Source organism: Larimichthys crocea, unplaced genomic scaffold (assembly GCF_000972845.2).
Source record: "Larimichthys crocea isolate SSNF unplaced genomic scaffold, L_crocea_2.0 scaffold125, whole genome shotgun sequence".
Lineage (NCBI taxonomy): Eukaryota > Metazoa > Chordata > Actinopteri > Sciaenidae > Larimichthys > Larimichthys crocea.
The window spans coordinates 120,233-146,199 of NW_020851716.1; the positions used below are offsets into that span (position 1 = coordinate 120,233).

Consider the following 25,967-nt stretch of genomic DNA (forward strand, 5'->3'; position numbering starts at 1 on the left):
CCCCTTTTCCCCCCTCATAGCGCAAAACATGACAAATAGACATCACACAAATTTCAAGCATTTCAAGCACTCACAAAATTCAGCATTTTCACAACCTTGAAACACTGAATTGAAATAAGCATTTTCAAGGGAAATTCAAGCCCCGTGGGAACCCTGATTCAAGCATTTCAACCCTTGAAAACACTGAATGAACTTCAAGCATTTCAAGGGAATTCAAGCACCCGTGGGTAACCATGATTCAAGCATTTTCGCAACCTTGAAAACACTGAATTGAAAATTCAAGCATTTCAAAGGAATTCAAGCACCCGTGGAACCCTGATTAAGCCTTTCACAACCTTGGCAAACCACTGCATTGAAATTCAAAGGCATTTCAAGGATTCAAGCACCCTTGGAAACCCTGTCTGACCAAACTTGTTCAATCACTTTTGCAGGTGTGACACTTAATATTTAACTGTAAAATTTGATCTTTTATACACCTTAATATAGATGTTTGTTCGTACTAGATGGTTCATGTGTTGTTTTTGTTTGTTTGTGTATGTTATTGGAGTATAACTCATTCCTCCTGGGATTATTACACTTTCTGATATAAGAGCAAAGCCTGATGATGAAGCTGGAGACAGTGAATCAGATTGGTTGATTGAATCTGAGTTGATATCAATCAGTGGTTTGACTCAGCTAGAGGAACAACCAGGCTGACAGCCGGTGAAGCTGTAGTTGACCGTGCAGTTTGAAGAGTTTCCAGCACGCAGGGATCTGATTAAAGCTTCGGTTTATGCCCGCAAACACAGCACACCGCCGGCCTGATCACGGCCCACACGTCCCGGGGATGAGTGAGCCTGTGTCGGTCAGTCTGAGCCCGGTGAGGACGGTGAACGGCTCCTGACAACAAGCTAAAGACGTTAGCCACCGTTAGCTCCCGTGCTAACGTGACAGTGTAAAGTAGAGCTAACGGCAGCTAGCCCGGAGACCGTGACAACAGCAGCACGGCACAGACAGACTTTAATAATAATAATAAATAAATATAAGATTTCAATAACCAAATGTTTCTCATTATTTACAAAGCAGTGATATTTCCAGCTACTCTGAAAAGCAGCTTCTAAAGAGCTTGGTACTTTCTTGACCTTACAGCAATGTTTGAAATTTCATGTTTGTATGCTTCATTGTTAAAGTATAGCTTACAAATCTCAAGGATTGCTTGCTGATGTTCAAACACCGTGAAAAGCTTCTGGTGCTTTATTTGGCTCTTTATGACTAAATGCCATAGGGGCTTTTCACCTTGTACTTATCATGCAAGTATTTAAGAGATTAGTGCGTGCAACAATAAAAGATGTTTAAAGATTGTGTGTGAGCTTTTTTTGTTTTTGATGCATGAACATGGTCTGCCTGATGGCATTTTAGCCTGAGTTGGCAGCAGAGAGAAACTTTCCTCTTAGATCCTCTGGGATCAAGAACATTCATAGCTAGTACTAGTGTATTTTTATCATGATTATGATCATCATTTATCACAAATGTGTCCCGAAGGTTTGACCTGATATTGGTGATAGATGAGTGATAGGATTGATGGACGATGGTACAAAATAAGAGTTTTCTGAAACTAGAAACAGAAACAGAATTAACTGGGCTAATACAACCCATTGCACAAACCATCTTAACTACATTAGAGCAGATCTCCATACACTGCATAGACACTATAGTATGATACACTAGGGCTGAAAAAGTATGATGCTCTAAAAGTAACATAATGAGTGAAAGAAGTAACAGAAATATAAACATTTCAAACATTTGATTAAATGATCATTTGTGATAATTACACACTTATAATAGCTTTTATAAATGCAGCCAGAAAGCCTGTATTTCCTGTTAGGAACACCAGTAACACCACCCTCTTGACTTTGGAAATCTGAAAGAAATCATTTTTGAAAAGTCAATAAAAAGAGAAAGAGAGTAAAAAAATAATAATAATTAAAAAAAAAGCAACAATAAAACAAAATTAGAATGTGAAGTGTGCAAATCTCACCTCTCCATGCTGCTGCCTCTCTGACTGAGCAAACAAAATGTTCTCTTTGTCGTCACTGTTCCTGTTTCCTGCGGACACACAGGCAGTATTCAGTCAGATATATGACTACATCATAATGCTGCACAGTGAAAGAACACAGTCCTCTGCTGTCCTCTTTAAGGAGGGAAGAGTTCATATGAGGTCTGTCATTAAAAGACTAGTACAGAGGGTTGACATTTCCAAGGTACTTAGCATTCTCACTCAGACACCCACATAGATACACCCACCTCTGATACATCCACACGCGCACGCACACCATAATCATTTTTGGCTTTAGTCATAATGCGTTGGAACAGAACTATTGATTTAGTTGCTGCAGGCAGCAGCACTCATCACTAATTGAAACAACTGTTTACTCGAGGCATTAGGAACTAATCCACAGCTAACAGGAGAGAAAATTAAAAGCATGTATTGAGAGTGCACTGGTGGCATGGATGTATTCAATGAACACAGGTGGTAGTGTTCATGGACGGGAAGAAAGTGAAGGACCATACTAGCAGTGGCTGATCAGGGTGTTTGGACAGAGGGGTCCACACAGATCTTTGACATTGAGTTTGTCAAAATGTAATTCTGTCTGACGACTATCAGACATTTCATTTGCACCAACACTGGCCTGTAGTACCTCGACTTCTGAGTGTGTAGGAGTGGATTAACAGAAGCAGGTCTGCCAGCACAATCCACAGCAGCCATCCAATCAGCACTGCAGGAGACCAGGGGCTGGGTAACAACAGCGCCTGCTGAGCAACACCCAGGAACACACACGCCGCTGGGAGGGAGAGAACACTTAGATCATTGTGCTGCACTCTGCACATTTTCATTTACATATAGAATGAGCCTTTTTGGTTTAAAAGATAAGTCTGGTTATATACTATATTTTTCTTATTGTCAACAAATCCCAACAACTGTATCCTGCAAACACCTACTCTGCTATATCTTCTTCCTCTGTGCCATAGAACTCCATTGTTATATTAAAACTCACATAAAATGGATCAATCTGCCACTGAGAGACGCAGATGGGAAGTCAGAAAGTATTGAGAGGTGGACTAATGCAATGCTAGCTTTGGTCTTTGCATGGCAGCTGTTGACAGAATGATGATGTAGAATAACTCCAGCCTCAGCAGCATCCTCATGTCATCATCCTTATTTTGAATAGCAGCAATCACATGCAAATTCTCAAGAAAATATATTTTCCAATCACGCGTCTTACCAGCGAGTATCTGGCAAACGGTTCCTGCTGCAAAGTGCATCCAGCTGAAGATGAACCTCCTGCAGATGCAAAGAGACAGGACAAGGTATGATTTCAGCTAATGTGGATGAATTTAAAAATGCTCATGCTGCTTCTCGATCGACTGAAAAAGGATGAAATCCACTTATCTGAAACAGTTATGAGGAAGTCATGGAGTTATTAAAATCTGGTTTGAGGTCTCACCTGGGGGATTCTGGGGCCGGCCTGAAAATTGCCATAATTGGCTGGATGACAGACAGAGCCATGACAGTGCAGCCGATGTAAGGGTGTGAGCCTGCACGCTAAGAGGACAGAGAAGACGACAGACTCAGAGGGAAAGGAGCTGCAGTCACAGACATGTTGCTTTAAATAGCAGAGTGCTCTCTGGTAATAATCTGCATGAAAGTTCCAACAAACACGTTCACGAAAGCTCCTACTGTTAAATTACAATCACTTCTGCTGCTGCCTTAAGAATGACTTGAATTTATTGAGACTATTTTCCTAATTTCAGACAAGCCAAAGTTCATCCAGATTATCTATACTGACAGTAAACATACCTAAAATGTCTTCCAATAAACTTCATGCACACAACTGCAGTGCAGAAGGTCAAAGTTGAAGCAGAGTGGATTATGAGATAAATAAATACAAGAAGAAAGATAGTACAGTAGTAGAAGTAGAACAATATTAGATTTGGAACAAAAATAATGTGACTAAAAGACATCAACAAATTTCAAAACTGACAATATTGAAATTAAATATTTAATGTAAATACATGTATGTACATAATATATTATCTCATGTAACAAATGTGTTCCCTGTGAGCTTTCATGGACAGGATGGAAACAGCAGCAATAGAATTCTGAGCTATGGACTTAAATTGATGGCGGTGCCGAGATTAGAGCAGGTTTATTGAATTGTAGCAGTTTTGCAGCTCTGATATTTTCTGGCTGGATATGATTCAAATCAGAGTGAACCAAGGCCACTTATCCAGTGGATGGGAAGACTTTTTTAGATCTAACGAGTTGAAAGAGCTCCGTGAGGACAAGGACAAGCAGCAGGTGGTGTGCGAACATCACACAGTGTCACACCATCATCAGAGACGAGACATGACAGAGGAGACGGGATCAGAGTCTGAGTGAAGTTAGCGAATTGTGGTCAGAAGCACTTAACTCTGCATGTCAGCAGCTCCGCTTAATAACAGTCTCAGCGATCCCATGACACTAAAGCCTGAGCTCCACAGACAGCAGGACAGCGACTACATCATTAACAAGTGTGTTTCCTTCCATATCCTTCATGGCTCTTTAGACATGGTTAGCTATGGTTGGTGAAAAGCAGCAATCATTAATACAAGTAGACACTAGACACACACTGAAACATGGAAAACTGAACTCTCCTGTCACCACACACAGTTTGTTTCTGGCTGGAATGTCAGTTTATGATTTATTGGTGCTCAAGTCAGCCAGGACGCACTGATGGTATGTCATGAGGAAAGACAGACCCCTAGAGGCCACCTTAAACTACTGTCAACAAGGTCAGGAACAAAACTATGAAACGTATGAAACTGTCTAGTTATCAAACAGCAAGGATGAAGCTGCCACTGGATTTGTTTGCACTTTCATTGTCTGCTCTTCTGTAAATTCCCGTTAAGCTTTCTTGGATGTATCTCGTCTAGTAGAATCTGAATTTTCTCCCTGCTTTTTATTTCTTTTATTATTTTTTGGGAGTTATAGGAAGGTGTGACACAAGATATAAACTAGATATGATATTGTTAGAGTGGATTTACATTGTTGACTTCATCTAGAATATTTCCATTTGATGAAAGCTGTAAAAAGAATTTAGTTTTGGGATGAAATATTTTGACAGTGTATTTTTTTTTCCTGATTTTAAAGAACCCTAATTTAAATTTTAAAGGGATGTTTAAAACAAAATTTTTTATCTTGGTGCTGTTTCATCACATACATGACAAGATGTGTAAATCAGTCAAATATATGACAAATAATATCTCAAAACATGACAGAAATGTACATGCTTCTATAACTGGGATTAGTCAAAGTTTGTATTCATGCTGTGTTTCTGTTCACAGGAGGCAGTGTAGGTCTCTGACACCCTTTCATCACCTTCATGATGAAGCAGTCAGACCAGTGAAAAGCTGCAGACAGATTCTGTTGCTGCCTGAAAGCTCAGCGTCTCTGCTGAGTCAGGATGAAGGAAAATTATGGATGGATTCAACGCTGTGCCACTCACACCACAGAACAGCACAGCATGTAAGCTGACACAGCTGAGTCATTCACACACACACACACACACACACACACACACACACACTACAGGGAAGCTTGAGGAACACACATGCACAACAGTGTTAGCTACAAGCTAGTTCACAGCAGGAGCAGCTGAAATACAGGAACAGTTTCCTCCAGAGAAAGAGAGTTTATCATGATAAAACATATCTTATAACACTGTCACAGACAAAGAAATAAACATGTAAAAACACCCTTACATCTTAGTAACTACACACATTCCCATCAGCCTCTGCTGTACAACGTGTTAGGACTAATGAACAAATAGCTTGGCTGAGCTCAGATGATGAACATGGTAAACATTATAGGCTACCTGCTGAACACCAGCATGTTAGCATGTTAGCATGCTGATGTTAGAACCTCTGTGCACTCGACTACAAAACTACCCTCACTGTGCAGTAGTACCCCTCACGTCAGGACCAGAACCTCACACAAGCTAACTGTAACTGGCCTCATCAACAAGACCCGGGGCCCTTCTAACTTAACGTCTACTGACTCAGTGCGTTACATTAAAGCACACATTTTATTTAACAAATTTTGTTTTACTCTGTTTGATAAATATCTTGCACATTTACATATTCTGCATACTTCCAAATGTTGCACATTACCTGGAGAATACTTCAATCTATCTCTTAGAAAATAATAATCGTGTTGCAGACATTTTGGTCTGAGAGAAGATCCACAGGAGAGCAGGGGGTCAAGGGGGTTTCCTTGTTCCAGCAGAAAAGCTCTGCTGCTACAAAGTGTAGTTTCTTGTTTTACAATGTGTTTTTTTTTTAAGTTTCAACTAATACACACTCACACACAGTCTGAGGTCCAGCAACACAAGAACAAGCCATGATGACACAATGGGTTGTCGTGGAGATGTGTGTGTGGGACTGACAAAGAGACACAGAGCAAAAGCTTTAGCGATGCCAAGAGCCTGTTAGACAGATGGAGGGACAGGTGGACAAGCATGGAGGGGGTACCAGAACACACACACACACACACACACACACATACCTTGCTCCATCCCCTTCTATATATGAAAGGCAGGCTGAAGGCCACACCAGTTAGGACTACAGCCAAGACCATCATGGTTCGATGGAGCTACAGACAGAAGGAGAGAGAGAGAGGGAGGTGGACTATTTAAATACTTGATGAAGACTACATCACAATTCCACAACATCAATCAGAGGTAGAGAGAGAAAACTAAATCTTTTTTTATATATATATTGGAAGACCTTAATGCTGCAGTAACAGATACTGTATATTGGGGCTCTCACCTGAAACCACAGGCTTTGTCCCAGCAGAGTTGTGTCAGGCCACAAGTGTTTGTAGTGGCGAGCAATGAAAACGGCCGTGCTCACCGTCCACATCCAAGCAGTCAGCATCAACACACCTGACAGGACAGACCACAGGAACACCTGAGATTTATGACTTAATTCTACAGTCACATGACTGAGCAACATCTCCTTAGATAATTAATTAAAAAAAAAAAATTCATATTCTAATTCATATTGAGTAACTCTTTTGGGTTCCATTATTACATATTCGTGAGCACACACAAGGCTGCAAGTACACACACACAGCATGGCTGCTAGGAGTAAAAATGAAAATGAAAATCTGGAAATTATCAGTGACACATGTGCTGTACTATTACAATAGGACCAATAGAGTGTTAGACAATTATTATACAGATCCTATACTGGATCCATAAGTGTCAACCAACCATGAAACTTGATTAGCAGGGGGGAGCGGGAGCCACAGAGATCTTCTGGATGTCCCGTGATCCTCTTCTGAGTGGTGGAAATGAGAGGCTGCTGATCATGTCTGTGGATTAAACCTGCGGAGAACAAAGTTGTGACAATATGTACTCGTGTAAAATGTCACTTTACACACACAGAAAGTTTAACATGAGTATTTATGTTCAACTTAGTGTAGCACTGTGTTCCAGCAGTAGCTGAAGAGGAAGCAACACTATTCTCAGCGGTGTGATTCATGTAAGTAATGCGTCACTTGAAATACACATGACCTGAGGTGTGAACAACCAAAACCTTGTTCAAAATGTCCTCATGAACAGCAGAGTCAGACCCAGCAGACACCCAGACAGCACACACTGACCCACAAGCTGGGCTCAAGATGAAAACTCAAGATGAAAAACAGAAATATGAAACCTCATCAGTCCTTACTTAGTTACTAATGACTAATCCTCAGAATCTAAGAAGAAAAAGAAATAATGTTATTTGGCTATTAAGTATGAGTCTTAGGCAGACTGCATCCTGCATTATTAAACACTGTAAGTGGTTAATGACATTGCTTGTCAAAAGGTATTCAAGTGCATGACACTTTTAATTAATTACAACTATTCATCTTACTGTATTTAAGTCATAAGTCTGAATTCCATGCCTGTATTTGTACTAATGTTTTTTTTTTTACTTTTACCTAAGTATGCATCACACTGTGTTATCATAATTCAGTACTGAACAGGCCTACAAGTTGAAATATATCCAAAGCTTTCTTGCATATTTTTTGTTGTCACAGCAGGGACACACAGGAGGCGGAAGCGCCCCAAACATGCAGCCCAGCCCGCTTCCTTTCAGCACCCATGTTAACCAGTTGGGCTGGCATGCCTCAAATGAATCTGGCAGGGAAACATGTTGTGGTCCAGTGAAAAGCATGATAAGAAAAACACTGCAGCAGTGCAGGTTTGGAGACGTGATGATTTACAGAAATACGTTTGATCATGTATCAGATACATGTGTAGACAATTATGTATGTATTAAACGTCAGTTATTAAAAAAGTAACTCTTGCTCTGAGTAAAACTGGTTTCATATAAATACAATTGAATGCTCACCAGACCTGTGTCATAGATACGGTATGTGTGTCCTGTCCTCTGTGTCTGAGCTATGACCACTGATTAAGTGCAGTTCATGGTGTTGCATTTGTTTGTAAGTTTTCCAACATTATACAGCACCACCATACACTCTAGTACAGCCTCACAGTTGTCAACAAAGAGCAAAGAGTCAAGTGAGACTTAAAGTTTCTATTTTTCTGTCCACTCGACTTGATCCCATTGGTATTGGTATTGGTGTCTGGCCAATATTCTTTTTTGTCATTCAGCCAGTGGCACTAAAAAGATCGTGCATCAACACATGAAGGCTGTCTTACCCTGCTGAGATCTACCATGTGCAAGAAACAGGAAGTAGCTGTGGTTAAAGCTGAACCTGTTCTCCAGCCGAGGTAGGAGGATGTTTCTCTGGAAACGACACTGAATGACCCCATCAGCCACCCTCCAGGCCTGACCCCACAGATCCTCCTGGAGACAGAGACACTGACTGACTGACTGTATGTTAAACATACAGTGAACTGTGTGGTGATGACCATCAGTGTGTGTACCTGTGTTTCCAGTTCAGGGTGTGTTCGTCCAGTGACATGTGCAGCACTGATGGTAACGCTGCCTCCATCGTTCACACACAGATAGACATCATCGTTCCCCTATGATGTAAAAACACAAATAACACACACCATTCATCACACATTAACAGTTGTGTGTTTTGAACGTAGACAGGTTTGTGCGGTCTCTGTGAGCAGAGACACAGCAGAGTTCTGGATATATTGGATTATTATTATTTAGACTTTGGATGATGCTTTTGATGATACATAAGATGCTGCTGCAGTTGTCTCTTCTGATTGTGATGAAGGCAGGTGAATGTGACGAGTGGAGAAAGGCAGTTCTGGCTCTGACTTGTCGAACTTACCAATTTTTCCAAACAATTTGTTAGTCTAAAAGTACAATTTTAATCCTATTTGTCACTGTATGATTGCTTATGTGCTTCAAACGCACAAAGCAAACAAATATTTTGAAACTGTCTGGTCTATCTGTCATTGCAAAGTCAAGCGCTACTGTGTGCATGTGTGGGCATCCTCAAATCTAGAGTTATCATCTGGACACAACTCACAAGCAGCAGGTGTCTGTTACAATCCCTGCTGTTTCACTGATGTACTATTCCCCACATTTGCAATAACATGAGCCATCTCCATGACAACTGAGCAAACTCCATCCACTGATGAAGGTCAGACGATGCGGTTGAAGGCACATCCACAGTGAACAATATAGTCTGCATAGTTACAGTCAAGTCAACTTGAAGTTACTGTACTAATAAAATGAATTATCCCATTATGGAATGAATATGAAGAAAATAGGCTGAGAGATGTAAAACGCTGCAGAGTGGTATGATACTAGGATATCAAGCAAAAAGCTGGATGAAACATCAACATGAGTAAACCTGGGAGGCCTGTCCATTCCATGATGAAACTCACCATCCATTTGTCCAGAGACAGGGCGAAGGACACGTAACCTTCAGCAGGCCCACTAAGTTCAAACATCACACTGGATTCTTCTTGGTCGGTGATGAAGGACAGGAAGAAGCAGTGGGGATCGGAGTCTGGGTGACAGCCCGCTGGGTCTCTGAGACAGGATTTATTGTGGCTACACCCCACTGAACTAAACTGAGGAGGAAGAAGAACAGATGAGACATGAAGCTCACATTCTCATTCTGAATGCCAATGATCTGGTTATAACCTGACCTTTGGGACTACTCTCTGCTAAACAATCAAATGTTGACCACATATTCTGTGCTGTATCAAAAACTAGACACGGATACTGTCTCTGGATGCGGATCTGATGCTACTGGACTTTGATGCCATTTTCCCCACAACAGGGAAGAGAACCTGAATGCAGACACATAGGCAGAGAATTAAAGGCACTTCACTAAACTGTGTGGTCAGTGAACAGAAGACACTTTAGAAGAAATGCCTGAGATAAGGACATGAACTGTTTTGATGTGGGCACTATTCTTTGTACAAGGAAGTCGAGAAAAAAAAAGAAGAAATAAACTCAACTAAAAGGTTCTTTTTTTAAATATTATAATATAAAATATTTCTTGGGGAAACTTGCTGAGGGCAGCTAGTGGCCTGTAAAGTTCCATAAGCATGCAGGGCCGAGGGGAGGACAGAGATTCTGAGGCTGAAGGGGGAGAAAGAAGGAAAGATGTTTTATACAGAATGTAAGTAAGATTGAGTAAACTATTTAGAACAGCTTACACTAATATCATCTAGTCACATCAACAGCCAAAAACTGAATTAAAACACTACTTAAAAAACTAGTTATTGCTGATGTGACAGAGTAATGTATTTTGTTTTAATTACTTTTTTAGGTGTATGTGTGGGAGTTGAGTCCTGATTCTTGCCACAAGGGGGCATCGTCTCCTAGGTGAGATGGTTTTGTTATCAGTATGACAGAAGTAGGGGTCAGCATTTTACCTGCTGCCTGCCTCATCATTTCACTGTTCTTTACCAGACAGATTTATAGTGTGCCTCATGGCCAGGACCTGTTACACCTCCATGACATTTTTATACTAAAAGGCAGTGTAGACAGGGGGAGAAGCTGCCACGCTCTCTGTTTGGTTCATTCTAATGTCTCCACATTAACATATAGATATTATGCACATGCCATTTTCAAATCTCTCTCTTGTTATTTTTGTCCTCTGTGATGATGTGGGACACTGACCGGTGTGGACAGGGCTGCTGTGGCTCTGGGGCTGGTGGTTGGAGCACGAACAGCAGTGGGTGGAGCGGCGGTCGCTCCTCTGAGAGACACCACAGGACCTGGAATTCTCACCCAGTACACCTTATATTCATGCACCACTGTCACACTGCAACAACAAATCAAACACACTTTCACAAAAGTGGGTAAAATCACTGGAGTGTTGTGATGTAATTACTCATCATTCACACACCTGTATCACAAGACCTTAATATGTGGGAGTGACTCCAACCATGTTAATTATTTTTGTTGAATCACAATACAATGACTGTGTCTATGTATATATGTTGGCAGTAAACTGAAGTGTGATGCATACTCACAGAAAACGGACTCTTTGTGGAGGGTCCTGTGGAGCTACCCACACAGCCTGAACGTGAGTCTTCTTTGTGCTTGTCCTGTGGCTCACCCCAGATCCCTGCAGATGACAACACACACACAGAAAGAACGAGCTCATTAAACATAATTCATACTAGGTGGCATGTTGAGGCTTTGAGCTCCTTACCTGTGGCTTCAACTCATGCTTACATACAGTGAGTAATAAATATGTGCAATAAGAGGGTAAACAGTTCAGAGGGCTCAGAGAGAGATTTCTAGACCTGGTTCCATTTTTTCATGAAACCTTTTCTTAGAGAGAAGAGAAGAATTCCAAAAGCAAATATTATATTTATTCAGCCAAAGGGTTATTTCCGACTCATTTTCACCACTGTTTGTCAGAAGGTGATCAGTATGACTAAGTACATACAGTATATATAAGTATTAATACCTGCTTGTGGCTACCATACATTCTTTAATTCGCCACTTTTCAAATAATGGCAGAGACTCTGACAAAGCACAGGTAAGCAACATTACCTGCTGCAATGACCTGTTCTTTGATGGCTAAATTAATAGTCAACAGTCTTTATGTGGAGATACCAGGTCAATAGTAGATACCTGTCTTTCAAGTCATAAATCTGTATTAAACATTGTGTTTAGTTCAGGTGCCTATTCAAATAGTGAAAGTTGTAGAGACTATACTTAGTACATTATGTCAGACGGATTTGGTGGCCATTCCCATGCTTCATTATGTCTCGTTTGTTAATTGTTGCAGTAGATTTGGGTTCATACCATTTGTTATATGGATTAGGTGTAAAATGTAACCATTTTTGAGTACTCAAAGATTCATGAAAAAGGCTCAAAAATCCCTCCAAAATACCACATGAAATAAATGCTTCTGAAAAAATATTTCAGCATTTGGATGGTGAGCAGTAAAGTAGAGTAAATGACTTAGAAATCATCTCATTGTTAATATAGTTAGAAAAACTATCCATTTTCTAAATACCCTCAGTCTAGTTTGTGGTTGTACAGTTTCATGAGGATCGTTACAATAGGTAATGTTATACAGCAAGGTTGAGTTTCATCTCACTACAATGAAATGTCTCCTGTGGGGACTAACACGCTCAAATATGAATACAATAGAGCTCTTTTAATCAACAAGAATTTCAGATTTCCAGACTTTATAGAAACATGCAGTTTTTTTCACAAAACTCCATGGGATTCATTTAAAGTGGGCATGTTTGTAAAGGGGAGACTTGTGGGTACCTATAGAACCCATTGTTATTCAGGTATCTTGAAGTCAGAGGTCAAGGGATACCTCTGAAAATGGTTGGCATGACATGGTTGGTGCCAATGGTTAGGTTAGGTCATTCAGTTTCAGGTGATACTAATTTCAAAATCGAGCCAGCCTCTGACAGGACTTTCATTTGAGAATATCTGTGTCCTAGCAGAGTTTAAAAGGTGAATCTACCCCTGAATGTGTGTCACTACCACACGGTGAAAAGATTGGAAGGTTGACTAGCCTTAAAGCTAGTTCTTGGTAGACTTGAGATAATTGTTGAGATCAGTGATGTTTAGGATGTGAAACTGCTGTAGACCTGAGTGTGACCACACAGTAGCAGCTGGGACTCCAGTGGGTCGGTCAGGATGAAGGACCCCACTGCTGAAGAGGTCAATTTCCCAGCATCCCGAGCTTCAATCAGGAACCCCTTGAAGAATGTGCGGTAGGAGGAGGCCACTTGTAAATACACTGTGGGTCAAGAGTCAAAGGAAGGGGAGATGTCAACTAACAGGAGCGATGATGTCACAACAGGGAAAACTGTCAGCAAGCATCGCAGTCTACCTGTGATGTTGTCGCCTGGACTGTACGTGGACTTATCCACAGTGATGTTGTATGGAGGAGGGTCTGGGCTGGGCTCATGTCCATGCTGAGGAACCATGTCTCCACAGGCAACACTCACTTCCCCGTCACTGTACCCTGTGATTGGGCCTACATGCCCAGTCAACAACATCAGGAAGTACCAACGCCACATGGCTGACACCTACAGAGAGAACTGAACCAGAACACACAACATTGAACACATAAAGACCCTCTCACACACTTATTACCTAAATGTAACATTCATATATCTATTAGGTTGTATGCAGTGTGGCACACTTTGATGAAATATAGAGTGCACTGCATACCACTGTATGAATTTCTGTAGCTCAGTGAGGTGATGGAGGGAGAGCTCATTGACTTGATACATTTTGTATGGACTATCGGCCCATTACTCTTCAGAATACCTATTTTTATTACATAATATGTTAAAGACCATTTCCAAAATCATTTTTCTTCACAGAAATGAAGACGTTTTCTTACAAGAGCCTTGTGATGCCTCCATGAAACTGTGGTGACCCTAGTGGTGGGTCAGGACACCCAGGATGTGGACCAGTGCTCCAGCCTGTTTGTTATGGAATTTTCTATCCTTAGGTTAGCGGTATTCAAATCAAATCAAATCAAATCAATTTTATTTGTATAGCCCAAAGTCACAAAGTACATTTGCCTCAGAGGGCTTTAGTTGTGTATTAGTTGTTTGTCTTTGGTTGAGAACAGTAGGTGTCAGTTTATCTCAACACTGTGGTGGCCAGGGTCAAGAGACCTATTGCTGCCTTCCTAGACATAATAGAAAGCTGGCCGTTGATGTTTCTTTAACATAAACAGACAGAATATGATATATAATAGAATATGCTGACAATAACACCTGTGGATTTGGTGGTGATATAAACAAAATGAGAGAAGTGCATCTATCTATCTAATGACTCACATGGAGAGTTACTCCAAGCAGAAAAATTATAGATGATACACCAAGACTAAATAAGATGTAAAGCTATAGTAGTGTGGAACAGAGTAATACTGTGGAAAGAAGACAACTCTAAAATCAATACACAGCCTGTAAGATTATAGAGGTTATATAGTGTGACATGGAAAAGAGGAATTATGTTATATTAGTATATAATGTAGCTTGTTTCAGGGTAAATGGGAAGTCACTGTGGAGTCCCCATGCAGCTGACTCACTGGCTGATATTATATTTGTACAGACGCAGAGGAGGCCGCAGAGAGGCTGACACACCATCACCACCTCCAAATAATCAGTGGACTGCAGATCAACAGGCTCTGAGATAACAAGCCACAGAGTGAGCAGCTTCTGTTTGACAGCAAGGAGGGACCTGCCAGCTCTGCTCCTAATAATAATCACAAGTTTTGGAGTCACAAGTCAAGTTGTCAAATAAGAATATTTCTGTCTATTAAATAAAAACTATTGTCAGAAAAAACCTTTATGTTTTACTGTCTGTTCATCTATGCGGTCACTGTGACCTGCAGGGAAACATATCTTATCTCATGTCTGTCTGCTGAGCACACAAGTTCACTTCATAGTAGAAGAAGTCATATAAAACACAGCCCCTCTCTAACATGGGGAGCTTTGGCCAGAATATTGACAAGTTACATATTCCCAGTATGTTAAAGAGTAAAGAGTAAAACAATTCTCTCTCGATATGTCTGAGCAGGGATGTCCAGGTTCAGAGCATGGAGCAGACGGTCAAACACGCAGAGAAGTACCTGGGTGTATCATATATCATATATCATGGGCATCATATAAAAGCTGTGAGCAGCTTCACAGGTTCATGTCATGTTAATCAAAGTGTTTGTCCTTACCTCCACAGTCCTCAGGTCTGTCTGCACGCTGAAGACACAAGGTTGTGTTGACGCTCAAAGCACAAGGCTTCTGCTGCCTTCACTGTCCATGGAAGAAAATCAGACATCCAAGTTCTCTTTTGGGAAATCCTTCCCTCAGCTTGACATTAATGACTTAGCCATTTCATTTATTTTTTGTATCTTGTATTTCATTATCTATACTTTTTTTGGCCATTTTTTTGTATCTCTTATCCACAATTATTGATTTATTGATTTAGTTTCGAGAGGATAATACTCATTACAGCCACCGGCCATCACAGGTGGAAGCATTTAGAGTAAATGGAGTCAGTCATACATCAGATTTACGCCATGGTCTGCATTTCAAAGCTAAATGTGGACGGTTCATTGTTTGTAGATCTTAGTTTGTAGTACTCCAAAAGCACCGGAAGGTGGAGCTATTACTGCGTGGAAAACATGCACTGATGGACATCAGCACTGTGCTGGAGCATATAGACTGATATTCATTTACATTTAATGTTCCCTAATATTTCAACTCCACTGAATCATTTATCTGACAGCTGCAGTAACGACGTACACACCAGAAAACTACGAACACATTGTTTGATTGTAGTTTTTATTTTTCTGGCGTGGCAACAATATGATGCAATACTTTTCAGATAAATGATACAAAATATGATCAACAAATAATTTATGACGTATTAATGTAGGTTAACAGGCCACTCCGCAGTGTCATCTAAGGAAAAATAGGTTCAGAATGTCCGCCTGTACATTGTGAATTACATTCTGCATGACGAGTACTTTACTGTAGTTGTTAAAGTTTTGGAGTTGAGTATTTCTACACTTTTATTGTATTGTACTTCACTTCAGTCTGTTCAGCCAGTTGGTGCATGGTTCTTCCACTGCACTGACAGTGAGTTGAGAGGAAGACTTTGGGTTTTGGCGCCTCCTGTGGTATGTGTACAGAAAGACAGCACAGGGGGATGAAGGCAAATCTGCAGCACTTTCTAAATTCTTTACAGGAAGAGACAGAATGACTCATTAGATCTAAAGTGAAGTAGATGGTCATAACACTCTGCTGCCATCGTGTGGCAGCTTCACCTACACCCCCACCTCAGCTATGACACACCATCTGTTGTTGGTGTTTCTATGGTAACAGTCTTGTGTTACCTGGGGCAGGTGAGAATCAGCTGAGGCAAACAACAGAGCAGAGCTGTGGAGAGGAAAACAGAGCAAACATGAACAGCCTCTTCTCCAGGTCAGTCACTTCTTTTTCACATTATCCACAGAGAACATGGAGGCGTCCTCAGCAGCCCCTCTCTAACATGGGGAGCTTTGGCCAGAATATTGACAAGTTACATATTCCCAGGGTGTTAAAGAGTAAAACATATCCTAATGCGAATTCTCTCTCGATATGTCTGAGCAGGGATGTCCAGGTTAAGAGCATGGAGCAGACGGTCAAACACGCAGAGAAGTACCTGGGTGAGATCTGCTCCCTGCTGGCCTCCTACACCAGGAAGACAGCCAAGCTCAGAGACAAGGCAGACCTGCTGGTGGCTCAGCTCTATGACTTCTCCAGCACAGAGGACCCTGAACTCCAGCTCGGTCTGAAAAACCTGGCTGAAGACTTGGCCATGGTGCAAGACTACAGGCAGGCTCAGGTCAGGCACAGTGTAGTTATCCATACGTCAATGTGCAATATGATTTTCTGCATCAAACTCTTTAACATGTGGTTGTTGTCATGGTGAACGCTGTATTGTTACAGGTAGAGAGACTGGAGATGAGGGTTGTTGCTCCTTTAAGAGCCTATGGAGAGATAGTCAAGAATAAACGGGTGAGTGTGTTTCTGATATTAATGTATGCAAGAAGCTCATATCAGCTGATCACCACATTGACCTGACTATAACACGACCCTGATTATAGGATGACTCCTACTTTTTCAACAAACACTTTTTTAGGGGTGTCGATTAGCTCAGTTGGTAGAGCATCCGCCCCATGTACGAAGGCTCAGCAGCAGCCCAGGGCTTGAATCCGACCTGCGGCCCTCTCCCCACATTCCTGTCACTCTCCTGTCAAAATAAAGCTTGAAAAGGCCAACAAAAAAATATTTTAAAAAAACAACAGTTTTGAAGACAGAAAACACTTTTCTAGACTTTTCTCTTTTCTCCTGGAAGTCCGTTTCTTTTCTTTGGAGCTCGTTGTCATCTGTCAAATCAATTCAAATCAAATCAGATTTTATTTGTATAGCCCAAGGTCACAAAGTACATTTGCCTCAGAGGGCTTTACAATCTGTACATGGAGTGACACCCTCTGTCCTTAGACCCTCGGTTCGAGTGAGGAAAAACTTGCCCACAAAAAACCTTTAACAGGGAAAAAATGTGGAAGAAACCTCAGGAAGAGCCACAGAGGAGGGATCCCTCTCCCAGGACGGACAGACGTGCAATGGATGTCACGTGTACAGGACAAATCAACACAAACATATTGTACAATTACAATGAATGATAAAATGACAATGAATCACAATGAATGATAAAATGACAATGAATTACAATGAATGATAAAATGACCACAGTAGCAGATATGGTAGTAATAATGACGGTAATAATATATGTAGTGGACGTCGTGCAGGACCACAGCAGCAGCCACGATCCATGAGAACCTGCTGGACGACAGAGCACAGAAACTCTGGGGAAGAAGTTTAGTTAGTAACATGCATTAATGAGACATGTATGTGACAGCTGTAATGCTGGGCAGCTTGACAGTTACACATATGTACACTGTATGTGTGTGTGTGTGTGTGTGTGTGTGTGTGTGTGTGTGTGTTGTTGTATGAGCTGACATTGTATCTACCATTCAGGCAGATCTGAAGAAGTTCAACACAGATCTGAACAGGGAGCTGAAGGAGTTACAGAAACTGGAGAAAATCCGACTGAGAAATCCAGCAGATCGACAAAGCATTGTATCCTTCACACACTGACACAGTTGACTCTTTTCATTACTGAGAAATTTGTTTTATTGACTTGAACTGCCAATAGGTCAGTCAATACAAATGAATACTGCACAGCCAAGCACAAAGAGCTGTGGTCAGCTATGATACTAAGCTCAGGTGGTAGAGCTTAATATCACTGTGAGCTCCAGACAGGAATCAGACAGGTGTTTATCTGGCACAAGACAGAAAGAACTTAAACTTCCAAAGATGGATACCAAAGCTGACTGTGAATTTTGAAGAAATAGTATGTCTAAAATGACATTCCATATGTGAAGCCACTGCTCACTATAGCTGTGGTGGGGTAAAAAAAGTACAATACTTCCTTTATGTGGTGTGTTATGAGAATAAAGAAACCTAAAGTATGCGCACCTCCAAACGGTGTCTAACTACAGTGAATATAATTTCCACAAGTGAAAATCTGTGTCTTACTTAAGGAGACTTGGCTGACATACAAATACAAGTATCTGAGATTTGTGCACGAAGTGTAGACAGTTATCTGACAGAGTGCACATGATATTAAATCTTATGGAAGTGAGTTAAAGCTAAGTCTCCAACATAAAAAAGAAAAAAATCCATTCAGATTATGGGGAATATCTGGAGTGGACTTCATTCTGTCCAGAAGCAGAAATAGGATAATAGATGAAGCAGGACAGGAAGTAACACAGCAAGTGTGTCCTCTGTAGTCCTTAATATCCCAGGGTCCATTGTGCACCAGTCCCTTGTCCCGACCATGTATTTTGGAGAGGAGGTTCAGATTCAGCACACAAATTGTTACTGTATCTTAAGAGAAGAGAAGCTATCATGGGGCAGGAAGTTTCCTGTGTGAGGTCAGCGCAGTCTGTTCAGCTGAGCTACATGTTGGTGCAGTGGTTAACTGCTTCTGTTCTATTACTTTTTAAACATGTTTGTAGTTTACACACATTTTCACTCTACTATTTCCTTGACAACATCTTTCAGTCTCAGGTAATGTAAATGACTTTATGATTGTCTCGTGAATATTGTCACATTATTAACCCTTCGAGCAGCTCGTACACACTGTGAGATGAAGCTCTGTGTGCTGTGTTCACTGACAGGCAGAAGTAAATGCTCAGAAGGCTTCAAACAATGCCCAGCGCAGTGTCAAACAACTGGAGGAGACCATTACAGACTTCCAGAGACAGAAGCTAGAGGATATCAAAGTCAGTCACTCACACACACACACACACACACACACACACACACACACACACACACACACACACACACACACACACACACACACACACATCCTCCAGCTCTGACGAGCATTGCTTCATTGTGTTTTTTTGACAGAGGATTTTCACAGACTTCGTCACAGTGGAGATGCTCTTTCATGCTAAAGCACTGGAGGTCTACACACACACATGCCACAACCTGGAGGCCATCGACACTCAAAGGGATCTGGAGGTAGCTTCTGCTAATGATTCTATACTGACAGAACAAAAATGTGTGATTATTGAAGACAAAGCCAAACAGCAGACAGGTACTGTTAGCAGTTAGCTGGTGAACATAATGTGGCACCTAAAGAGGCAGAGCTGGTCGAGACCAGAACAGAACAGAGCTGAAGAAAATGAATGTTTGACTGACACAGTTTTGAAGTAAGCGTGACATTGTCTTCATGACTCCATAGCTGTTCAGTGGACGGATAAAGATGTCTGACCCTCTGGCTGGCCACATGGACACTACACTGAGCGGGTACTCCTCTCCCCTCATGACCAGCTACCACAGCCCTCCTCTGGCCTCCCCCAAAGGCAGAAGCTTCCAGTCAACGCTGGCCTCTACCACAAGCCAAAACCACAGACAACACAGCTATCATCCACCCACAGCCAGGAGGGTGAGCCCTAATGTCTTTGTTACCATTTTATGACATTATTAAAGGGATATTTGGGTATTTTGAAGTGTGGTTGTATGAGGTAATGTGTTACCTATAGTATGTTGACAAGTGCGAGTTGGAGAAAGAAAACAGAAGCAGAGCTTTGTACTGCTGTGGACCGGGTCAGCAGACAGAAATCATTTTAGCTGTTTGTGTTGACTAAAACTAAACTATCACAACACTGTCAATTTCAGAATAAGACACAAACTTCAGTTATACTTCTATCAATTTTGAAGTGCCGTCCTGAGAACTCTCTCCATGCTTCATTTGCAGCCTCACAGCACTTTACAACGCCAGAGAGGCATAGAGGAGGAAGAGGAGGAGGAAGAAGATAATGAAGAAGAAGACGAGGAGGAGGAAGAGGAGGAGATGTATGAATCAGAGATAGACGAGGGTCAGCACACCAGCAGGCAGTCTTATGCTGCTCAATATGCTCAGATGCGCAGATCGCAAAAGTAACACACCTTCATAGAAACCCATCCAGACACACACAGCGCTGTGTGTGTGTAGATAGTTTATTCTGTTAGATGTTGATGACTGTACAGCTTTTCTTCCATCAGCACCTCTTATCATTATTGTTGCCACCAACAATAATTGTGGTCTAGACTGGTTTCAGTCTTCATGTTTCTAAAATATAAATGATGTTTGTTCAGATATATTCATAATGTCTCTGTTTTCTTTTCTGCCAGAAAAGAGTCAACCCAGCAGGAACAATGTTCCCCGAAATAAACCTAGATGATTAAACTGAACCTCATCGGTCATAATTGAATTTTAAACTGACACGTCTTTCATGTTAACAAATAATGTTGGAGATGTGAAGGTGAACTCACATCTTCCACAGTCAGATACTGGCTCATAGGTACACATCCAATAAAAGAGTTCACAGGAACCAGCAGTCATCTGACTGAAAGTTAAATAAAGAATATTCCAACATCATGATTTTCTGTAGGCGTGGACAGAACACAAAGCTGATTATTACGATGAGGCCATGACTCTTAAAATTTGCTGCTTCTTAGACATGTGAACATGTTGATATTTCCTTTTTGAATTTGAATTACTTTCTGCAGTATGAGGTACCATTGCATTCAATTATTTATCAAATGCCACTTTCCATACAGAGAAGGTGTAGACCTTACTCTTAATATTATTTACAGAGACCAACATTTCCACCACGAGCAAACACTTGGTGACAGAGGCGAGGAAGGACTTCCTTTAAGAGGCAGAAACCTGCTCATGGTGGACGGACATCTGCTGCGACCTGTTGGGTTCAGAGAGAGACAAAGACACACAGCAGCAATAATAATAATAATTATGAACTGGAATGGAAATATGACTAATAGTAGTAATAATGATGATAAGAGCTACATTGTGATAGACTGGCTGGCTTTCCATAATCTCCAGCCTCTTGCATGAAAGTCATGTGCTGCACATTACTGCACTCACTGGAACTTGTGTTCCGCCTCCGCCTATACAGGTATATAAGTGCAAACTACTTCCTGTATTGGCACTGAACATAAACTGTGGGGCAGAATTATCCAGTATAGATGCACATACTCAAGTCTGAATAAGCCTTAATGGCAGAGAAGCTTGTGTGCAGGTTTCTGTTCACCATGTTACCTGCACATGTCATCTTGACTGATGTAGTAGAAAAGCAAAGATAATAATTAGGTAGTCGAGGAAGTGATGAGTATTGTTGTGCTGTGTCCATAGTCCATTACTGGCTCATCAATAGCTGAGAAGCAGTAAAAGGTACAATTCTCACCTACATCCACATCTTGAAATGAATCAGATCTCCGATTTCATCGTATCAAAGAGTTATCAAGCCTCATCCCACCGGCCTACTTCTCAGGCTGTTTGAAGATCTCCAGTTTGCTCCATAACACAAGCAAAGAAACGGAAGTCTCCAGAGAGCGGCAGGTAGAGGTTGCAGTATGGAGGAGTCTGTAAATGCTGCAATGTTATTGTTTTTCTAAATTAACACTAAATCATGTGACTGACAGCTCAAAGGGACAGCAGGACAAAGGTCAGTGCTTCAGATGAGTTGGCTCAGTTGTCATGGACTCGATGGACTCTATTATGACTAAATGGAGTGACACAACATTATTATTGTGAGTAGGTGTAGGTATTGGTTAATATGGAGTGTAGCAGTCATCCATCAGAAGATCAGTGCTTCAATCCCTGACTCGTCCAGTCCAGCCCATTTTATCATTTACTTTCAGGCTGTAAACCAGAGTTTGTATCCCATCACATCTAAATCTATACATTTGTTTTTTATCAGCAGTTGCCACAAAGAATGTTGACACAGTGTAGTCTGGGGTGTCTGTGTTGTGTTTAGCAATAAATGAACTGTAACTGTACTGTAAATGAATGCAGACTTGATGATATATAAATATCTATCACATTTCACCATGATGTGGCAATGATGACACCTCAATGTGTAATAAAACCAGCCCAACTGATGGCCACATTCGTCAGCTTAGGAATGTTTAATATTCCATATCGTCAGAAGCTAAAACATTTGAACAGAAAGGTGAAAAGAGTACATTTCACTGAATGCACTTACAGAGCGATATCACTGGGCTGCATTGATTTGAAACAAGATTATACTGGAGACCAGATACACAGAGCGGGGATAGTGGATATCAGAGGTACAGGTAGATAAAAGAATGTCAGTGAGAGAGAGAGAGAGAGAGAGAGAGAGAGAGAGAGAGAGAGTGATGCTGTAGCACTGGTTCTCTGGTTAAATATAGCAGGGTTCTTCAGAGATAAAAAAATATTCTTCACAGTTTTTTTTTTCATCACATCCATGCATGTCATTGTAAATCATCCATGACACACTTCAAATGGCACTTAAAAAAAGAAAGAGAACAGGTTCTTTACTTTCATTGACATGGTAGGTGGAAGGAGGAGTCGAGGATCAGACTCAAGGAATGTGTGTTGCTGGAGTGTGTGTGTGGGTTGCTGCTGTTTGTTGGGATAATGAGCTCCTAACCTGTGATGAGCTCAGTCTTCTTTAGGCTGCATTTGATGACTTTGATCAAGTTTTGCACAACACCACAAATGCACCAGAGACACACAGAAACAAATGTTGGCGGAGGAAGATCACAAAATATTTAAAACCAGCTGAAAGGATCCTGAAATTATATATTTGCACAGAGAAAAAGTACAGGAAACTTTACAACCCCCCTCCCTCAATGTTCCCTTTGTCTCAAAGCAGACACAGAACAAACAAATACAAAAACAAATCATCTGGCACTGTGAACACTTGGCATCTGTCAAATCATAAAACAACAGAACAGTGGAAATAAACGATGTCTTCACAGAGGCAGCACAGTCAAGAGTCCCACGCTCACTCAGCAGTACAGTAGTAGTATTAGTACCAGTCAACAGGCGTTTGATTGAAGGTGTAGAAGTAGTAAGTTAAGCAAGAGGCCACTCCCAGTTTGACTCCGTGTCTCCAGGAGACCATTCTCCAGTCTGATTGTTAGCCAACCTGTAAAGTGCTTTCAAAAAATATCTGCTCCTCCTCCTCCCCCTCCTCACCATCATTATCAACATCATCATCATCACCATCCACATCTATACAACAAACCGGTAAGTCAATTAGGGCAATGTTACGAGTAGGAAAGAAAAGAGGAAAAATGAAAAAGGGTCTATTCAGGCACGAGCAAAGAGCTCTTCTTTTTTCCTCCTCTGTTCCTTTCTCTCTCTGCAGCTTTTCTTCTCCTTCCAGATGTGTTTCTTTACTTCTTGAAGGGTGTCAGTCTGCCGATGTTGTGCCAGAAGGTGGAGGTTTTGCGCTTGGGCTCAGCTAGCATGAAGACCTGCTGCTGGGGCAAAGCAGTAGGCAGAGAAGGGTGTTTCTGTCGCAGCAGGAAGTCGTAGTAGGGTCGAGTCACCGCTGAAGATGAGACATGATAAAATATGATTACTTATAACATTCCCATGTCTAAGAAAAGCTGACAGGCAGCATGCATTTATTATGTATTCCAGGTTTGTATTCATGAAGGGTCTCAGAGGCCCACACTTCTATTGATTCTAATAAATTGTAAAAGTGATTTTAAAATCAAAGTCAGTCATCACGATGATTAATCCAGCATTAAAGCTGCAGTTAGTGACTTTTAGAAGAACCTTTTGTCAGATTTGCTGACAACAGCTGTTACCAGATCCAAACAGTAGGACATGAATCAGGAGGTTTAAAGTTCTTTCTCATCCCAGTTTAGGATGACATTTACCTGTCTGCATTCAGGAAAAGATCCCATCAGATCTTAGGATAGAACAGAAATGTCCTAACTGTGATTTGTGATTTCTTTCTCATTGATTTCTCAAAATGAGTTCAGGCATTGTGATAGTAACAAATGATACTTTACTCCACATACTAAACATAAAACATCATGTGTGCTGAGGGTTAAAGTGATATATGTCCTTTGCTCTGTGGAAACATGAGGATTTCTTAAGTTAAGTTAAGCTGCAGGCCCCCTTGGCTCCTCCGTGTCTTTGCTCTGACTGCTTGTTCTCATCCAGACAAAAATATGTTATATTTATAAAGATACCTACTGCAGCATTACGTAATGAAGATCAGTGGCTGTTAAAGGTCAGTAAAAACACTGAGCAGGGGCAGAATTGTTTCCACAGCACTGATCCATCAGTTCAACACAACAAACACAGAATGTTTCTTTAACTTTTCTCACAGAACACTTTGAATGTTAAACATGAATCCATTTCCTTTTACTTTGCCATGTTTTGTTTGCTCTGCTGCTTTAGTGTGATAACTGAATTGCCATTTAGTTTCCACTCCCTGATTTACCAACCTCATCCTGGACCAGGAAGATAATAATGTCACACAATCACAATCATCATTTCATTTGATATGTCCACACCACTGCCCTACAGCTGGAATGCTGATTTGAATGAATCAGCATCTCTGTTTTGTTGAGAATGCTGAATCAGAAGAACTCTGCTGCTCGGCTCTTTGATGCAGGAGGAGAGATTTCAGCCACATTAATGCTTTACTGTTCCTCCTGAAAGGGATTGTCACATGCTTAAAGAATACAGGGCCTGGTGACATACCATTTCAATAGAAAGTGCTGCTGTATGCAATATGGATGAGTGCTTATATATTATACATAGTAAGGAGGCCTATGTCCAAGCCCAGGGAGAAAGGAAGACATCTTAAGACAGATACAACCCAGAGGAAATCAAACAAATGGATGATAAAGAGGATGTCAGGTCTGCACTGATACAAACACTCGGGTGTCATTGTCTACCTTTGGGTTTCCCAGCTGGATGGCTTTTGCAGGCATTCAGCATGGCCTGTTTCTTCTGGACCTCTGTGAGAGAGAAGCCTGGCAAGAGAAAAAGAAACATTCGCAGTTATTCTTTCATTTGTTCTTTCGCACGACGGACTAAATGGATCCAAAACCAGCAGCATGTGCGCGCCTCACCACTAGTCCAAAAAATGGCCTAAATGGAGGCGACGGAGGCACGACTGCCAAGATGGTGGCGGGCTAGAACCGCCACAATGAGCCACACACTGGCTCTTCAGAAACCTGTGGGGATCGTCACAGATCCAAAACATACGTCTACGGTTTTTTATACAGTCTACGGTTGTATTTTAACCACAGTGGTTTAACAAACGGTCAATCAAGCATACTCACCATGACCCAAAATGCTTTCTAATGAAATGAGCAGAATTTAGCATCAGTCCAAAACAAGAAAAACACTCCTTTTGATAATTCACAGTGTCTCAGTGAAGCAGCTGGATAATGCAGACCAAACATCTCAGGGCAGACGAACCTGCTTGTCTATTCTTTGGATCAGCATCATACAGATATATTTACTGCTGGTGTGTGTTGAGAACATTAAAGTATTACTGCAGATGCAGTGAAGGGAGAAGAAAGGAGGTTACTGAT

The 25,967-nt window shown here is 41.2% G+C and overlaps 3 protein-coding genes across 8 annotated transcripts in view; 1 reads left to right on the forward strand and 2 right to left on the reverse strand.

The window, feature by feature from the left end:
• Positions 1 to 1,006: 1,006 nt before the first annotated feature.
• On the reverse strand, positions 1,007 to 15,290 carry LOC104937924 (putative ferric-chelate reductase 1). Of its 2 annotated transcripts, none has more exons than XM_010754241.3 (16): positions 15,179 to 15,290; positions 13,325 to 13,535; positions 13,080 to 13,231; positions 11,490 to 11,584; positions 11,134 to 11,278; positions 9,885 to 10,073; positions 8,961 to 9,059; positions 8,733 to 8,880; positions 7,293 to 7,406; positions 6,847 to 6,962; positions 6,584 to 6,670; positions 3,486 to 3,583; positions 3,264 to 3,322; positions 2,679 to 2,822; positions 2,018 to 2,085; positions 1,007 to 1,900 (listed from the first exon to the last, which is right to left on the reverse strand). In XM_010754241.3, the coding sequence occupies exons 2-16, from the start codon at positions 13,512 to 13,514 to the stop codon at positions 1,808 to 1,810; spliced, it is 1,797 nt and encodes a 598-aa protein (XP_010752543.2). In that variant the 5' UTR covers positions 13,515 to 13,535; positions 15,179 to 15,290; the 3' UTR covers positions 1,007 to 1,807. The 2 variants fall into 2 exon arrangements, with proteins under 2 accessions (XP_010752543.2, XP_027131223.1); XM_027275422.1 differs by lacking the exon at positions 15,179 to 15,290 and adding an exon at positions 13,844 to 13,921.
• A 1,035-nt stretch (positions 15,291 to 16,325) lies between these two features.
• Positions 16,326 to 20,754, forward strand: LOC104937925 (protein FAM92B). The gene is made up of 9 exons (XM_019253546.2): positions 16,326 to 16,433; positions 16,602 to 16,836; positions 16,941 to 17,009; positions 18,033 to 18,134; positions 19,122 to 19,127; positions 19,238 to 19,342; positions 19,476 to 19,589; positions 19,813 to 20,016; positions 20,329 to 20,754. The coding sequence occupies exons 1-9, from the start codon at positions 16,414 to 16,416 to the stop codon at positions 20,512 to 20,514; spliced, it is 1,041 nt and encodes a 346-aa protein (XP_019109091.2). The 5' UTR covers positions 16,326 to 16,413; the 3' UTR covers positions 20,515 to 20,754.
• A 1,757-nt stretch (positions 20,755 to 22,511) lies between these two features.
• The window catches only part of arhgef4 (Rho guanine nucleotide exchange factor (GEF) 4), an 86,515-nt gene continuing 83,059 nt past the window's right edge, over positions 22,512 to 25,967 (reverse strand). For all 5 annotated transcript variants that reach the window (XM_027275415.1, XM_027275416.1, XM_019253555.2 and 2 more), the window contains 2 exons: positions 25,323 to 25,400; positions 22,512 to 23,956 (listed from right to left, as the gene is read on the reverse strand). In XM_027275415.1, the coding sequence (XP_027131216.1) occupies positions 23,799 to 23,956; positions 25,323 to 25,400 (236 nt within the window). In that variant the 3' untranslated portion in view covers positions 22,512 to 23,798. The remainder of the gene's footprint in view (positions 23,957 to 25,322; positions 25,401 to 25,967) is intronic.